General features: G+C 48.2%; 1 protein-coding gene across 2 annotated transcripts in view; it reads left to right on the top strand.

The window, feature by feature from the left end:
- The window catches only part of MED27 (mediator complex subunit 27), a 203,458-nt gene that overhangs the window by 49,945 nt on the left and 135,188 nt on the right, over positions 1 to 18,325 (top strand). For both annotated transcript variants that reach the window (NM_001001644.1, XM_013986927.2), the window contains 1 exon segment: positions 16,151 to 16,281. In NM_001001644.1, the coding sequence (NP_001001644.1) occupies positions 16,151 to 16,281 (131 nt within the window).

Here is an 18,325-nt window from a genome sequence, read left to right as displayed (position 1 = left end):
TGCTGGGCCAGGGGAGGGCCAGCAGTGCTCTAGTGAGGGGGTGGAGGGAGGCCGTCCCCAAGACTCAAGTCTGGCTCTGGTGCCAGTGCACACAGCCTGCTTCTTGGAGTAACAGTGGAATGTCTGATCAGGCGCTCGCCAGGCCTGCGCCAGCTTGAACAGATGGACCATGTTAGGGACCGAATGTTGGTATCCCCCAAATGTCGTATGTTGAAGCTCTAATGTTACCTCGGTGTGATTGTATTAGGAGGTGGGGCCTCTGGTGATGATGTTGGATGCGGTCATGAGAGCAGAACCCCCATGATGGGGTCAGGTATCCTTAGAAGAAGAGGAAGAGGGTCCAGAGCCCTCTCCCTCTGTGTGCACGCAAAGAGCAGATCACTGAGCACACAGTGCCGTGGTGGCAGTGCGCAGGCTGGAAGGCTGGCCCTCAGCAAGAGCCAGGGCTGCTGGCCCCTGGCTCTTGGACTTCCCAGCCTCGGGAGGATGAGGAGCAGGTGTCTGTTGATCCAGCCACCGGCCCGCGGTGTTTCGTTAGAGTAAACTGAGCTGATGAAGGCAGACAGGGAAAGCCGTTTACAGCTCTCCCTGTCCTCGAAGATGAGGGCGTAAGCCACCCGTTTTAGCATGCTGCTGCCTTTGAGGGGTCCTTGCATTTCCCGGCTGGGAAATCGAGCCCATTTTAAATCCACCTTTCCTGACCTCCGCGCCCACCTTTAGCCGCAGTTCACACATGCCGGAGCCTGCATGCTTCTGGCCTCCCCCCCCTGTTTTTGCAAGGGTGATGCAGAATGCAGCTCACAAGCCTGTCTCATACCTTATTAAACATCATTTCCCTGCCTTGTTCCCAGATTTCTGTGCTTAATCATAGAAAGGCAGCTTGTTCAAATATACATTCCTCTTGTTCGGAAAATTCTCTTGGCTTCTCTTCCTTCCCATCCCCCTCCGGCTTTTCTAACTCTGCCTCACCAAGGCTGTTCTTATTAAATATCATAATTTGCTCATTGGAAAGTTACTTGTAAACCTCATCAACTCTCTGTCAGTGTTTGAGTTAATTTTCTCCCTTTAATTTCTGCTGCCTTGGTCGTGGTTTTCCATACTCTGACCTGTGTCTGTTAAAGACTTGGTAAATAGTTTTGAAATGCCAGTTGGTGATATATGGGCCTCTTTACCATTTCTTTGATTTATGTGCAGCGCTCTGGAAAAAGGCAAAGAAAGCAAATTATATGGCGAAAAATGTTGCCAATCTTCACTTTTTTACTCTTAGTTTTAAAAAGTACACTTATCAATCACATCTGATGGATTTTCTTTTTTATAAGGATTGAAAATTTAACTATTTGAAGACTCTTGCGGTGCTGGTTTTGTATGTGCTTAATCAAGTGTTTAGTGCTAGAGCAGGCTGTCCGAATGCCAAAAGCCCTTCACTCTGCTTGTCCCTGCCTTGCTTTCTCCACCACTCTTCCACAAGATATGCGTGGAACAGTCAGATTTTTAATAGGAGGTGGAAAGGCGGAGCTTCTCAGTGTCGGAAGCATCTTGCTTCCATGTTTCAACCCTAAATCCATGTGGTGGCCCAAACAGTGGTGTCCTTCCATTCGCTAGCTGTGGCTTGCCCGGAGCATATTCTTGGTGGGTTCCAGGTAGGGGCTGGACTTCTTCATCAATCCACGAATATTCCCGAGATTGTGCTCTGAGTATCTTCAGGTTTTAATGTGTCCAAGAGCTGCCTGGGTGGCCTCTTACAGGGTTCATCCCCGGGACCCCTTGTAGAAATTCTGATCCAGCAGATTGAAAGCGGGGCCTGGAGTCTGCATTTCTGGTGGACACTCTGTAGGCGATTCTGGTGCGGGTGATCTCGGGAGGTTTTGAAAAACGACTTGCAGGCTGTAGTGCCCTTTGATTGTACGGCTCTTCTGCTTCATAGCCTCAGTGACACCCCTCCCCACTGTCTACCAAATCAAGTCCACAGAGGGTGTAAACAGATCCATACTGCTTGGGAGTTGTATGGATTTTTCATTTGCGTAGGCCGGGTGTACGGGTCTGGCTGTGCGCAGTCCCTGCGATGCCTCCGTGCCTCCTCTGAGCGTTTTCTTATTTATTTGTTCACTCGAGTACTTACGGAGCCACAGCTCTCTGCCAGACACCGTTTGGGTGTTGGAGCCATGCTAGTGACGAAGAGAGCTGGTCTGGGTTCTTACGGAGGTTTGCTTCCAGTGTGTGTGTTTGGCAGGGCCAGCAGAGGGAGGGCAGCATGAGCTAAACAGAGAAACACACAGACTGGACACAGTACCGGTGTGTGTTCACTGGGCATTTGGGCTCACTGCTGGCATGAAGGTAGACACGCCAGCCTGATGAAGAGCCCTGGCGGCTCCTTTAGGAGGCCAGAGGAGGCCCTCTGCGAGCTGAAGCTGCGGTTGAGGCCCGTAGGACAAGAAGTCCAAGCAGTCCCGCTCCTTATCCAGAGCTTGCGGGTCTGACTGGGTTTGGATTTCGAATATTTTGGATCCTTGAAAGGTGGTATGGTTCACATACCACGAGTTTCTCCAGCATGGTCTGGGGCAGTACCCTCTAGGCAAATGTTGTGTAGCAAAGCGCTTGATTATTCACACTAAGTGAGACAAATGAAGATTTAAATAGACTCCCATCAGTTCATGTCAGTTTTTGCTGCCACAGGAGTTTTGGCACCTATTTTGATGAGAAAGCTTTTGGCTTTCAGAACTTTTTATATACAATTTTTATATTGAAAAAAAAAAAAACAAAAACGTGGCTCGGTAACTCCAGCTTCTTGTCCATCCTCTATTTCTCAGGTGTGAGAAGCCAGAAAGTACTAACGGGGTGAAGAGGTGGTGTGTGCAGATCTGTGCACTCACACAGCAGGAGGCAGGGGCGGGGAAGGGAGCAAGGGGGAGTCGGGGGCACTTGGAAGAGAGCAGTTAGCGGGGGGTAGCAGGTGCACAGGAGGCAGAACGGCCGTCGGAACTGTTTACTGAGTGGCACGGGCTTGTCCCCATTTTCTGAGGGGCCTGGCTAATGCCGCCACATATCAGGGAGCCTGACAAAGCAGGCCCTTCTTAATGACTGCCTGTTGCCCTGTGAGAAGGTCGAGCTGGGGAGTCGGGAGTAGCAGAGCCCATCAGCCTCACACTTTGTGGGGACCTTCTGTGTGAAGGCAGGTCAGGGTCCAGTCCCCGCTCTTCTCTCACGTTTAGTTCAGGTCAGCTCTCGCCGTCCCTGCTAGTTATGTAGTCATCTGTTCAGTTATTTACAAAATACTTTCACACAAGAGTTTAGGAAAAAAAAGGCGAAAAGGAAATAAAAATAAAATTTACAGTGCTTCCTGACAGAGCTCCCTGGTGGCTCAACTGGTTAAGGATCTAGCATTGTCACTGCTGCAGCTCAGGTCACTGCTATGGCACGTGTTTGATCCCTGGCCTGGGAACTTCCTCATGGTACAGGGGTGGCCAAAAAAAAAAAAAAAGTGCTTAACTGAAAACATGCCAGGTTCTGGAGAAGCCATGTCATGTCGTGGTTGCAGAGCGGGGACTTTGGGGCCAGGCTGTCCCGATTCCGAGCCTGCCCCTGCCCCTTATTGGCTGCATGACCTTGGCCCAGCCACTTACTCTGTGTGCCTCGGTGTCCTCATCCGTGAAAGAGAAATAATAGTACCTCCTTCCTAGGGTGGTGGTATAGATTAATTGAATTAAACCCATCAGAATAACACCTAGTTCACCCTGGCTAATGTTTTTATCGTCGTGTCCAGCATCGTTCTAGACACTGGGCATCTGGCAGTAAAGACTGGGGAGCTCTGGGGAGCTCGTAGCTGCATGTGGCGCTTGCCTTCCAGGCAGCTCTTGATCCTCTAAACAGAGAGCATTTCTCTCCGCGTCCGCCTGCGTCTAGCCCCATGCTCTGCATCCGTCAAGCCGCCCCGTTCTCGGCAAACCTTTCTCACCTCCACGCAGGCCCCTCTGCTAGGCCCGTGGGGCTTGCCAAGTGGTACGCGGCTGTCCAGCCTTCTCTGGAGTGCAGGCGAGAAAGAGGGTCAAGGCAGACACGCAGCCAGCCTTGCTGTGCCGTGGAGGGTCAGCCCCGTGACGGTGCTGCAGAAGGGCTCCCGGCCTGGCGGGGACAGGCTTCCGCTCTTCAGGCAGTGCTTTTATTTGGGTATCGGGTTACAAAGGGCATCGTTGGATGTGGCACCGGGTGCCTCTTGTTTTCATCTCTAGTCCTGAAAGAGGCTACTTGCCACATCTGGGATCTTCTCTGGACAGATGCGGTGGGTGACAGACGTGTCGTCGTCGTGACTCTTCCTTCTTGGACGTTCCTGGCCGCCTGCTGCTGATCCCCCCATGCTGGTTGCCTGACTCAGCAGAACTTGGAAAGTCTGAGTAGGGCCGCCGGCCGTCCTAGAACTAGAGCAGCCCTTTTCAAAGCGGGGGCTCGGCCCTCTTACGGTCCTGCCATCCCGTGCCCTCTCTCACCCAGCTCCACGCAGAAGCAGGCCCGGTGTTCACGGGCCCGTGTCCTCTAAGGACTTTTCATCAAAGGAAAGACCCTGCGGCTGCTGGCTCAGGCGCCCTCACCCGCCGTCGTCATTGCTAGTGGCTGCGCAGCCTCAGCCTGGTGATGATGAGCACAGCTAACATCTCCTGCCTGTGTGTTTTGTGCCAGTTACTTTGCTCAGCACTCTCACATTCTTCATTTCCACCAACTGTGAGCACCCGCCTGTGGTTTCGCGCTGCGAAGCCCCAGATCTGGGGTAATCAGGTGGGGTCGAGTGGCAGTGTCATCCCCGGTGACAGAAGAGCATTGAGGCTTCGGAAGGTCGCCTGACGCACCCAGGCTCACGCAGGTGGTTAAGTAGACGGCCTCTGGCTAGTTGTATCCGGAGAGCTGGCTGCGGCCTGTTCTCTGAATTAGACGAAGATCAGTAGAGATCATGCCTCCGTCACGTTCATCAGAAGAAACTTCTTTCTGACCTGTGGTTCATTTTAAACCAAAAACATACCCATTGTATGCATGACTTATGCCTTTTTTTGTTCCAGAAGAAAAAAAATCATAGCCCTGTGCTTATGCCAGGAAAGTCCTCCATCGATGCCTGCTTTGCCTTTTCTCATACTTCCTGTGTGTCACAGTCAGACTCAACCAAGCAGAAAACCTTCAGCAGAGAAGGAAACAAGTACAGTCGGCCCTCTGTATCCCTGGGTTCTGCAGTCTCAGATTCAGCCAACTCCAGAAAGTTCCAAAAAGCTGTACGTGGATTTGCCACTCACTGGCAACTATTTACATAGCATTTACATTGCATCAAGCAGTTGTAAGTGATCTAGAGGTGGCTTAAAGTATATGGGAGGATGTGTGAAGGTTATATGCAAATTACTGCACCATTTATATGAGGACTTGAGCATCTGCAGACTTTGGTGTCCACGGCATGTCCCGGGACCGGTCCCCAGGGATTCTGGGGACCACTGTACTCTGGGAGTCTGGAGAGGGACTTGGATCTTCCGGGGCCGAGAGCTCTGTTCGCTGCATGAGAAATCCTCTGTAACGTGCTTGTTTAACGGGCCAAGGTTGAGCCACCGTACCGGGCGGTTCGGTTGCCTGTAGGTTGAAAGTTCGATCTCCGCGGCCTACCTTGCGGAGCTTCTCACCTGGTCCTCTGGGTCGCCCTGCGCGTGGAGGGCTTACCGTGTTTCCATGGCCCCACGCTGGCCTGGACGTTAGGGAGAGTTTCCCTCCGGGTTGGCCGAGGGGCATCACCAGTGCGGTGGATTCTCTTCGTCGCTTGTGCCGGGACTGAGATGGAGTCTTTGCACGCCCAGTGGGTGGGTTTGTCCTTTTCTCCGTTATTCTTCCCCGTCTATTATCTGACATGTTTAAGGTGACAGTAATTGATTAATAAATACTGTGATAGCTTTAATCAGTTTGGTGAGAATTCAGTCATTCCTGGTGTTGGAAGAGGTGAGTTTGGGGGCGTGGTCGCATCTCGTTGTCACGAGACCTACTCTCTCCTCGGTGCTCTGGGTCCTGTGCTTACATCCTGTCACTTGACCCATGTGACTGACCTTGCGTTTCCTCATCTGTGAAAGGAGCCTGCGCCCCCTCTCTCCTTGGGGTTGTTGTGACCTAAGGAAAAGGTGCTTTTAAAGTTTGTCTTAGGGAGTGTGCTCCGTCAACGAGAGGACACCTCTTTTCCCCGCCTTGGGCTCAGGGGGGAAGAGAAACACCGAGACATGTCGAGGCACTCGTGCTAGAGCCGAGGCTTGAACCCGGGGCTGGCTGAGCTTGAACTCAGCGTGCCCAGTAGGCCACCCTGCCTTTGCTCTGAAGCACGAAGGCAAGCACTTGTCTCTCTGGACTTGCTGCGCCCCAGCGGACCGGAGCCACCAGGCCTTAGTCCTCCTGTTCCCCAAGGGGAAGGGCGCTTGTTAACAGCGACCCGTGAAAAATGTGTTTTCCTGAATGTTTTCTTCTCTTTCCTGATTCCTGCTCCCACAGGCCCCGGAACTAAGCAGCTGTCCTCTGCTTTTACTCTTGTTATTTTCAGCTTGTCTGACGTCATAGTTCTGTATCTTTCGAAGCACGTGAGCACATGGTTCTGTTTCCCCCTCCTCTTCCCTGAGTTTGCTCTGTTCCCTTTCCCCTTTCCCTGCCTCTTGACTTCATTTCCCAGTGTGTGGGCCGGCGTGAGGCTGATCCGATCCCTCATGTGGAGCTGGTGCCTCCCCACTGATGACTGGTTTCTGGAAGGAAGCAGACGACGCTGATGGGGCTGCTTTGCATGGAGATGCAGATGATGCTAGAGCAGAAATGGTGCGACACTGGAAGAAAGAGGAGTTAAACCGTCCAGCTGAATCTCCACTGACTGACTGTGAGCCGCATAGGAATCACTTCTGCTACTTGTAAAAGGAGTGTATAATAATCTAATCATAACTGTGAATTTACCAGATTGGTACTTTTAAAAAAAAATGATGTTTATTGGTTTCTTGACTAAAATCTTTTCAGTGATGCATGAGTAATGCCTAGAATGCAGTGTCAAGAATTGAGTCTAGAGGCTTTCATTCTACTCATTTCTCAGTAGAAAAACCTCTGTTTCCTTTCAGTGGAAAAGCTAAAAAGAAATACCCAGGGACATACCTATGACAAGGGACCGTTCAGTCCTTCCCCCAGGCCTCCCCCGGGAGCGTTTGGGAGGAATAACCAAGCACCGTCTGTCTGTCAGCATGTGGTCCTGCTGGAGCTCTAGCTTCACACTGGATTTCAGCACCTCCAGGCCTCAGACGTCACAACGAGCCCTTTCAGCTCACTCAGTGAGCTGCTTCAGTGGAGACTTTTGGTGACTAAGAAAATGTGTGCATTTCATAGTATATTTAAATTTCACAGATGCAGTTCAGACTATATTTTCATAGAGAAATATAACATCCTAGAATTTCAGTGTTAGCTGGGACCTTAGACATAATTCTAGCCTTCCGTTTTAGACTTTTAATCCAGGCATTAGTTATACAGTAAAAAAAAAAAAAAAAAAAAAAAAAAAAAATATGAGTGGAAGTAAGTATGAAGCTAATTCCAGGATGGGCCATTCTTCCCCGCTGTTTCCGTCTTTGGTCACTTACAGAGAAAGGTCAGGTACACATTTTGGTTTTGTTGGCTATGGCGTAGTAAATGGGCGATTGCTCTGGGGTGGCTCAAGCTTAGCTGGAGACGAGCACGGTGGCCCATCAGACATGGACTGCCCCTCTAACAGGAACGTGGGCGAGCACTTCTGAGGGCATGTTCTCACTGTCACCGTCCTTTAATAATCTGTTAGGATGCTGTCATTAGTGCTTTGTGAGATTCTGCCTTGATTCTATTTGTACTTCCTGCCTGCATCTTGTGGCCAAGGGACCCTCCACCATGTTCTTGCTTTTTGACCTTGTGCATTGCTGTCTGGGACCATGCGGGGGAAGCAGGTTGAGGGCCTAGTGTGGAAGGCTCGGTGGTTCCCAGGACGTGGAGAAACAGCAATTCTTGTGCGGCCTTGTCCGTCTTTTAGTGTTTGTAGCTCGTCTTTCCACTTTGTGCTTTCTTTTGTCTGCTTTCTCTCTCCCTTTGCAAATAGTTCCTGGGATGGTTGTTTCCTCCATTTTTAGCCATATTCACAGTTTACTTTTTAGTGAGTCTGTTTAGATGTACGAGTGATAACTCTTCCAGCTGATTGGCGTCTTTGAAGTATGAGAACGTCCGTACAGCTGTAGTGTAAATAGGAGCAGTTGTGGAGAAAGGCCTATTAATAAAGGTGTGAGTTCTGGAACTATTCCAGACAACCCTAAACATTACAGAGATTGAAGAAAGAAAGAGGCTGCTTTCTGTCCTGTTTGCTTCTTTGCAGTTTTGAAGTTTGGACATTTGAGGATTCATATGTAGGAAAAAAGAAACCCAAATGGCATTTAGCATGTAAATGATGCCACAGTTGTGCAGAAGCACAGCCCCGATTTGGTGTCCTGCTTTCATGGTAATTGAAAGGCCTGAAACCCAGCTTCCCAGTAGAGAACAAATAGGCAAATAAATGGGAGGCTTCCTCCTTATGGTTTATTGATGCTGTTTTGCCCAAGTAAAAAGATCATTTACCCGTAAAAGCTCAAATCTACGGTTGTTTTCCTTTCTTTCTCTCTTTCTTTTAATACAGGCTATTTGAAAGACGCATTAGGAGATAAAAGGAGAAAGGAAGCTAATATCATTATCTAATACTTAGCTAAAAACCCAAGTAAAACAGTTAGATTTATGTTATTTTTCTGTAGCTGCTTTCTTGGCACAGACAATACTAGGCAGCCTTGCTTATTTCTTTCCTGAGAGTTATGTTCAAAAGAAGAAACAGAGCTTTATTGTAAAACATGGTTCCTTCTCATTAGGCGGAAACAAAACACATTTCAGTAATGAGGGGCAGAGGTCTTTGCAGCTCAAAGCGGTGACGAAGCGTCCCTAGTTTTGCTCAAATATTGGTTTTTGTTGAAAGCTTAATGGTTTAGGAGAAATGTGGCTGTTTGAGAATCTCACATCTGCCTCCGCCCCCCTCCCAGTGCCACATACACTTAGGCCAGCTCTTTGGGGTACGGCTCGATCCAGGTGTTTGCGGTGTGAATCGATCCAGGTGTCGCATGTCCCAGATCGGGGCTGTCAGCTTGGTGTGCACTCGTGCCTCTTGGAAGGGTTTTCCGCTCTGGCCGTTGTGGTCAGGGACCTGCAGGAGGAGCGGTACCGCATGGATAACGCCCTTGCTGCTTACTGTCACGGTGTGGCCCGCAGATGCTCCAAGAGAACCTGCCTCAGAACAGACTCCACAGGTGGATCCTCCTGGACAGTAGGGTACCTTGTGAAAACCACGGAGCCCTAGCCCAGTTGCCCCAGCAGAACCGAACCACAGCTGCCGGGGAGGTCAGATGTGTTACTGCTGAGTCTAGAGCTGAGGCCTTCTGACAATACCCAGGTGTCTGTGGCTTCTTGCTGTCTTTCCTCTAAGGTTTTAAATGCTGAATGAGATTAAAAACCTTAAAATGATGACGTTGAGAACGTCCCCACATCACCCGCCCCACTTGAGGAGTCAGTCGAAGGCGGAAAAGGTGACGCCTCGGTCACGTTTTCCCTTCTCAGAGCCAAGGGAGCAGACAGGAGCCAGCAGTGCTCGCGAGGCTCCGTCCCCACCCGCCCAGCTCCTCTAGAGTCACCGCCTCTCGTTGCCGAAGCAGAGGTAACATACGCCAGGTCCTCTAGTGAGGAAGATGCAGCACACTTCAAACCGCAGGAAAAAGATACGTAAGGTGAACCCTCAGCCGGCCGTTTCCCTCTCAGATGTGGGTGACCTTGGGCCAGCCGTCTCTTTCAGGCCAGCCTCTCCTTTCCCGTCAGGTGGGGTGGGGTGGGAGGGGGTGGCTTCTCTGAGACTCCTCGCTGACATTGGAATTCTGCGGTTTGAAGTGATCTGAGCGTGGTTCCCACGGATGCCTTTTCCTGAACTCAAGCCTGCAGAGGGGTTCCGACGTAGTCTCTTTTTTTAGCAACCAGAATCAGCGGGGAAAGGGGTCCTTCATGGCTCTGTCATGACAGTGTCACCTGCAAAGCCCTGTGTTTACCTTTGTAAGAGACCAGCCTTAAGAGGGCCGTCTGATAGAGAGTCGTTCTGCTCTCTGGATTGGCTACCAGGCCAGGCCAGGCCAGGCCGTGGCCGTTTCGCTGCTCTGCCAGTCCACCCACCAGCTGATGGACTTATTAGCATCATGTACGCAGGGGGCTGCCTTGCACCTGGTAGCGCATACAGCGTCATCAGTGACAAGTCTGTGTCCTCCAGAGATGGCTCCCTTGTGGCCAGGAAACACGAGGGTACCACGTCCCGGAAACAGAGAGGGGCTCTGTCCTTGTGGAAGGAACGCTGCCTGGGAGGGGCTGCAGGAGAAGAGGGGCTCCCTTGCTTCTTGGTCTCCTCTGCTCCTGAGGGGCCCCTGGTCTAGACCAGCCAGCATTTATTATAAGTTAGTTCCATCTCATTCTTCATCCAGAGGGTTTAGTTACTGCAAGTACCCATGTGTCTTCCTGGTGTTCTTAGGAGCGTATGTAAAGTGATTTTTAAAACTGAAGTGAAATACCTTAAGGTTAGGAGAACTCTTTTTTGGTTTTTTTGTTTTTTGTTTTTTTTTTAAACTTGCCTCTGCCCTTAAAGAAGCCTTTGGTGACTCTTTAAATTAAAATATGTCTTCATAGTGGAAAGAATCAAACTTTGATTGAGCTGGCTTATAAATTTTGGGATTTTTTTGAATGTCAGTTTTCTTCAAGTGGGATTCAGGCCATATGGCGTGGGTGGGATAATGTTGCTTATGAATAGATGCTGTACCATGGATCCCGGGAGGGTCCACACACACTTCGTATTTTAAGTTCTAGCCCTAATTGTACGCCACTGGCTTGTTTTTTGTTTGTTTGTTTTGTTTTTGGCTGCACCTATAGCATGTAGGAATTCCTGGGCTAGGGATTGAACCTGTACCACAGCAGCAACCCAAGCCACTGCAGTGACCACACTGGGTCCTTAACCCACTGAGCCACCTGGGGACTCCTGAACGCCACTGGCTTAATTCGTATATTAAATGTAATCAGTATGATGAATTTTCTTTTGTTTTCTTCTCAAACTTTTGTCTATTGCAAAACATATTCCAGAGCAATGTGGAAAACATGAAACAAGATGTAGAACTAGTGGGGCGTCATTGCTCGTCTGATTTTTCTGAACCCAAGATTTCAGTCAGAAGCTCTGCATTTGAGTCCTTTTTTTTTTTTTTTTTTTAAATCAGTGCCTTTCATAGCATTTGCTTCCAGTATATTTTGTTATGTGTAATTTAAAGTGTTCTAAAGCTAATTGGATTTGGGCCTCCATTGTTTGGACTTCTTTAAAAGAAGTAAAGGATGCAGCTAGAGGTTATCATACTAAGTGAAGCAAGTCAGAAAGAGAAAGACAAATACCATGCGATGTCACTTTTACATGGAATCTAAAATATGGCAAAATTGGAGTTCCCATCGTGGCTCAGTGGATAACAAATCTGACTAGGAACCACGAGGTTGTGGGTTCGATCCCTGGCCTTGCTCGGTGGGTTGAGGATCCGGCGTTGCTGTGAGCTGTGGTGTAGGTCACAGATGCGGCTCGGATCCTGCATTGCTGTGGCTCTGGCGTAGGCTGGCATCTACAGCTCTGATTCGACTTCTAGCCTGGGAACCTCCATATGCTGCTGGTGCGGCCCTAGAAAAGACAAAAACAAAAAAAGGCAAAATGAACCTATTTACAAAACAGAAACAGACTCACAGACATAAGAGAACAGACGTGTGGCAGCGAAGGGGGAGGGAGTGGGATAGACTGGGGTTTGGGGATTAGTAGATGCTAACTGTTCCATTTAGAATGGGTTGGTAATGGGGTCCTGCTGTACAGCACAGGGAACTATATCTAGCCTCCTGGGATAGACCGTGATGGAAGATAATATGAGAAAAACAATGTGTATACATGTATGACCACGTCACCTTGCGGTACAGCAGAAATTGGCACAGCAGTGTCAATCACCTATACTTTAATCAAAAAATAAAAACAAATTACAAACACAAATAAAAGCAGTAAAGCCCCAGGCAGGGGTGGGGGTGTGCTCTTGGATCAACGTGTAGGGACATTACCTCACCACTTTGTGGTGAAGCCAGATGCCCCTGTCACTTCTTCAGAAACCCAGAGGACTCCCGCCCGAGAGCCCGGTGAATCCTCGGAGCAGGTTCGTGCACGTTTTGTAGGGCGGGGCGTGAGATGTGTCAGATCACACAGTTCCTTCGTTAGTGGCAGGGTCCCGGAGGACATCTTCCGAGAGGAAGCTTGTTGCGGAGGCCCTGAGAGTCGCTCAGGACCTCGCTGCTGCCGTTTCCGTGCTTTCGCATGTTTGGTGTTCCTCGGACAGCGTCACTTTGAGAAATGCCCTCTACATCAGGCCTTTCCTGATTCGAAGGGGTGTTTCCCTTAGATCATTCGGAGTTGTTGAAAATATCCCGGGCGTAGAGGTGATTAGTGGACATAATTGATTAGGAAGGGCTTTCTTCGATTGAGAACTGACAGCAAAACCCGAGGCCAGTCATAGAAAAGAAGTTTGCCATCAGTAGAGGGCAAAATTGGAACTGAGAGAAATGTCCCCAAAATCCAGAGAACACGGAAATAGCTTCTACCACGAGTGGCCACTTACCAGGAAATAAAGAGCCCCTCCCCCCAGCCGGCCACATAAACACTCCCGTTCCCCACGGCTGCAAACTGCGGGAGTTAAAAGAGTGGACTGTTTTATTTCTCTCCCTCTTTCGTTTTATTCTTGCTGGTTAGTGGAGAAATGATCTTGGATAGAAAAATCACATTATAACTTTGATAAGTTGCTTTTCTGAAATAGAGTTGTTTCCATGCCACAGACATTTGGAGCGAATTATGTTTATTGAAATATATTTTTATAGAAAATATTACAGAACCTGTAATTGAAAACTTATGGCAGTATTTTGGGGAGTGATATGTTCTTAATGTTAATTTGCAGATTTGCTCTGAACTCCTTGCTGCTGTTTGAGAACCATTGACTGAGTGAATGTTTTCCAGGAGTCTTTTCAGATCTAAACCGAAAATACTTCATGGAATGGAGTGTTTAGTGCTTAAATAATGTATAAATCCAATTGGACAGGAGCTGCCTGTCAGTTTTATTAACTTTGACCTTTTTTCCCATTATGAAGATGGTCGGTAAATATTTAATGGGCCCCGTATAGATCTCGACCGTGGGAGCAGTGTTCCTGGAAACTGGGAAACATACGACGTATGATTAGCAGATGTCGCCTAGTCACTGCGAGTCAGCTTTCAAGAGCAGTTTTGTATTTGGGGAAGAGAAGTCATTCCGTCTCCACGCGCTCTTTCCTGGAAGAGGTGCCATGTACCTTGAGAGCACCCAAGATGGTAGCTGTTTCAAAGGAACCCTTTGACAGACAGCAGCTAGTATGCGTTTTCTGCCATTTGGGGCGGGGGGGTGTTTGTTTGCTTGAGCCAGTGAGCAAAATGATGCCAGGTGGGCAAAATCACCCTGCCACTCTGCATAGTTAGCAGGACTCTTCCGCTCAGAGAGTCAGCAGGGCTGAAATGGCTGAGCTTGCATGGACCCTAATAAGATACGAAGAAGGAGGAGAGCCAAAAGGAGAGATGATTCCTTGAGCCAGGAGGGGACCCCTGCCAAGCTGTCTTTCCCTTTAATTCTGTAAAGCCCCATGCATATTGCTCTCATTGCAAATTCTGGTGGGAAGATCGAAACCCAAGTAGCTGACATTTTGAAACATTGTCTTTCAAACTTGCACTGTCCCTTGCTTCCATTGATTCCCCATTTAAGAAATCCGTCGGAGAAAAACAAATTTGAGCAAAATTCATTGGTCTAAGATGAGTTGTTAGGGCCAAATTATGCCCCTCTTTCCCACCCCAAGAAGAGCTCCGTTTTTATTATGAATGTGATATATCTTTGTTTTGTGTCGTGCAGCCATGGGGCTCCCACAGCAAATCGACCAAGTAAAGCAAGAGCCCGTGAGAAAGCAGCGTGGATGCTCTGAACACAGACGGTTCAGTCGTACTGGGTCACTGGATATCTTCGTTTTTATAGCCACTTTCAAGAAGCAGATCATTTCAGTTGCTTTGTTTTCTCTCACTCTTCATTTGTGTGCAGCCCAGTGGCTTTTCAAAACGTTCTTACCCTTTGCATCCAGGGCCCAGCCCCTTGTGTGTGGTGGTCACCGGTTTCATGACCATGAGCTGTAATGTAGCTGACTCTGCAGAGGAAATCCATGCCTTGGAAGAGCGTTTTGGAAAGAAATTGATTCAGAGCTTCAGAATGAATTACTATGTGTATATTCAGTTAATTCTAAAGAAATGTTTGATTTGAGAAGGGAGGAAGAAACAAAGTGGATGTTATAGATGGTCTCAATCCAAATTCTTAGCCTGGCATTTTCCCATTTGAGTGTTTTATTTACATCTGGTCAAAATCAGGATACCTTTCAAGGCTAATTTCATTATAGAGATTGATGACAACGCTGGTGCTCTAAAATACAGAACTACGGGAGCTTAAAAGAAGATAGGAGTCATTGTCACATGTCACATTGAATATAAGCTTCATTTGGCAAGAGTGAGAATGATGAGTTGTGTTTTAAATCAGAAGCTCCCAACGATCGAGTCGGGGGCAGGGGGGAGATTGACTGCACTGGGCACGAGGGAACTTTCTGCAGTGATAGGAATTGTCTGTGTTGTGGTTGGGGTGGCAGCATCACAGGTATACGTGATCAAGACTCATCAAACTGTACGCCTAAAATGCATGCATTTCATTTTATGTAAATGATAACTCAATAAAGTGGATTTTTTAAACGTCCTCTGTGATTTAGAATTAGGCAGTATTAGTCCTCTTTTCCAACAAAGTCTGGAGAAGTAAGATGATCTGTCCTAAGTAACCTCGAGGCTCAGCAGTTTGTCTAGAGCAAAGCAAAGGATGCTGGCTCTCAGCCCATCTCAATGAGGTCTGCTGCGTCTTCGCCCCCGTGGTATGGTTTCAGTTGCGAGGATGTGGAGTGGAGTGAATTTCTCCAGCAGGCTCTCTGCCTTGAGCCTATGTCCACTTGTAGGCCTTGTTGTAACGTACACTCCTGTGCCAGTGCTTAGAACTGATGCTTGTGTCTTTACCCCTGGAGACAGTGGCCCAGAGGTATGCTTCAGTCTGTTCAGGATTAGCCTCTTGCGCTCCTGGTTTACTGCAGTGGACTATGAGTTATATGTTTTTTATGATAAGCCGTTCATGACAGTAGTAAGAGTTCCCAGAACTAATTTGTCTTCAAGAAAACCCACTGGATCCTCTCGTTGTATTTATTTATTTTTTGTGTTTTTGCCTTTTCTTGAGCCACTCCCGCGGCATATGGAGGTTCACATGCTAGGAGTCGAATCAGAGCTCTGGCCTACACCAGAGCCACAGCAACGCGGGATCCGAGCCGCGTCTGCGACCTACGCCACAGCTCACAGCAACGCCGGATCCTTAACCCACTGAGCAAGGCCAAGGATTGAACCCGCAACCTCATGGTTCCTAGTCGGATTCGTTAACCACTGCGCCACAACGGGAACTCCTGGTTCCTCTTGTTTTAAAAATGACATTAAGTCTTAAAACCGTTTACATAAAGCATATATGACTAGCAGTGGAAAATAAAGAAATTACCCCAATTCTACTACTTAGAAACACACTGTTAACATTTTTGAGAACATGTTTTTAAGTGTCTCCCTGTTTACAGGTAAGCCATTTGTTTTTTAAATGCAGCAAAATGATGTGGTACAGTTCTTTATGCCTTTTAGCCAATTTCCCGGTTACCGTTGGGCATTTAGACTGTTTCCAGTTCTTTATCATTTTGTGCTGCTCTGACGAACAGCCTTATTCTAGCTTCTTTTCCTGTGTGTCTGATTATCTCCTTGCGGATACATTCCTTGAAGCAAAATGTTAGCAGCTGTATTTGAGATTATTAAAAAGGTTCTGAGCCGGCAAGACGTATCAAGTATGGATGGTTTATTACCCCTTGTCCTGCTTTTACCAAATGTGGTTTTCTTCCCCTGTTGTTTGGCTTTTCTCTGCAGTTGCAGTACCACGCAGGACTGGCGTCTGGCCTTTTGAATCAGCAGTCACTGAAACGCTCTGCTAACCAGATGGGAGTATCCGCTAAACGTCGACCAAAGGCTCAGCCCACGACCCTTGTCTTGCCGCCTCAGTGAGTGATGGGTTGGAAAAAGCACTTTTGTCCTGGGTGAATGCTCCTCTGTGCTGGTTGTTGGCTAATGGAAAGTTATTTTTGCAAAACCGTTTCTTTCTTTCACAAAGGTATCTGTTAAGATTAGAAACCAAACATGTAGAAAAACCTGTTTTGCATAAATTTTAAAAGAAGCAGTAAGAATGCAGTTTGCAGTTACGTAGTTTGTGTGCAACCTCAGGATATAAGACAACTCATAGTTAATCCTTGATTTGTTTGTTTTCAGCATGTGGAGGTTCCTGGGTCAGGAATCAACCCATGCCACAGCAGTGACCCGGCCAGAGCAGTGGCAATGCCAGGTCCTTAACTGCTGGGCCACCAGGGAACTCCCTCACTTGTTCTTTTTAAAAATGGTGATATATGTGATCTTCTCTTTCCCGATAGGAGAGGTAACCGACACTGTAAAGTGTACAGCTTGATGATTTTTTCACGTGTCTGCGTCCGTGTAGCTCCACCCAGATCAAGCCGTGTGGCCACCCCTTCCAGAATCCCATGAGGGTTCTTCTCCTGCTCCCAGTCTGACGTGTGCTGCCTCCCTCCCTAGGCCGAACACTATTCTGACTTCTTTGAACAATTAATTTTACCTGCTCTTGAACTTCATATAACTGGAATCACAATACATAATCTTTTCTATCAACTTTTTTTTCACTCTGTGTAATACCTGTTAGTGTCATCGAGGTTGCTTATTCTTTTCTGTTGTTCAACCTGTTGGTTGTTCTTTACTAGAAGCCCCCGTAGGTGAGGGCCAAGGCTCACTTGATGCTGTGGAATCAGAAATTGAACCCACCAGTCTTTGCCAGTAACTTCGCTGTCCATATGCACATTCCCCTGAAAAGGACAGTGGTCCCAAAGGGCTCGACTGGCCTTTATTTATTTATTTATTTATTTATTTATTTTTGCAAATTCTTGGGCCGCTCCTGCGGCCTATGGAGGTTCCCAGGCTAGGGGTCTAATCGGAGCTGCAGCTGCCGGCCTACACCAGAGCCACAGCAACGCGGGATCCGAGCCGCGTCTGCAACCTACACCACAGCTCACGGCAACGCCGGATCGTTAACCCACTGAGCAAGGGTAGGGACCGAACCCGCAACCTCATGGTTCCTAGTCGGATTCGTTAACCACTGCGCCATGACGGGAACTCCATTGACTGGCCTTTAAACACGTTCCCCAGCCCAGGCCACACCTCCTCTTGTATGCTTTTCCCTTTGCATCCTCAGGTTCAAACTACATTTTAAAATTTCCAAGCCAAAGGCATGTTTGCAGATGAGACTCAGTTATCTGCCTTTACCTGAGATCTCATTTATTTTCTGTTTGGTTGGCACATTATTCTACCTACCGTCTGCCAGGCACTGTCCTAGGCTCTGGGGATACAGTCTTGAGCAAGATAGATATGGTCCCATCTCCCTGAAGCTTTCGGTGTACTGAAAAGACAAAAACAGGTACCCTGAACAAATTAATATATTAATGCAATAATTTCTGGCTATGCTGAGTACTTAGGAAGGGAAGACCTAGGGTGGTAAGGAATGGGAGCAGGGGCACCACTTAAAATGGGTGGTCAGAGAGGGCCTCTGGATCCAAGGAGATGACATTAGGAAGAGGCCTGGAGGATGCAGAGGAACAGGGCCAGAGAGGCTGGGCAAATGTCAGGGGATGGCTCTGGGCGTCCGTCCTCTCGTCAGAGGACACCCTCAGCGCACCATTTCTGTGCTTTTCAGGTTTTCCCCATAGTTACCATTTGCTTCCAGGACAGGATGGGCGTAAGCAGCCAGCCGCCAAGCTATTTTTCATCTGCAGCATGCACAGGTGCCGTAGTTTTTAGAGCTCACAGGGACAGCTTCTTTGAGTGGATGCAAGGCAGAGTTTGCCCGGTTTGGCAGAAAGCTTCTTAAAGAATGTGCTCCTACCTGATGCTTTTCATGTGTTGGTTTGGTGACTCTGCATATCTCAACTTTTGGCTCTCTGAAGTCTAATGGGCCTTATAACTTGTCATCTTCCCTGCATGGAGTGG

This window comes from Sus scrofa, chromosome 1 (genome assembly GCF_000003025.6).
Source record: "Sus scrofa isolate TJ Tabasco breed Duroc chromosome 1, Sscrofa11.1, whole genome shotgun sequence".
NCBI classification, from domain to species: domain Eukaryota; kingdom Metazoa; phylum Chordata; class Mammalia; order Artiodactyla; family Suidae; genus Sus; species Sus scrofa.
The sequence above is the reverse complement of the archived record's forward strand: the minus strand, read 5'-3'. Positions and strand labels throughout refer to the sequence as shown.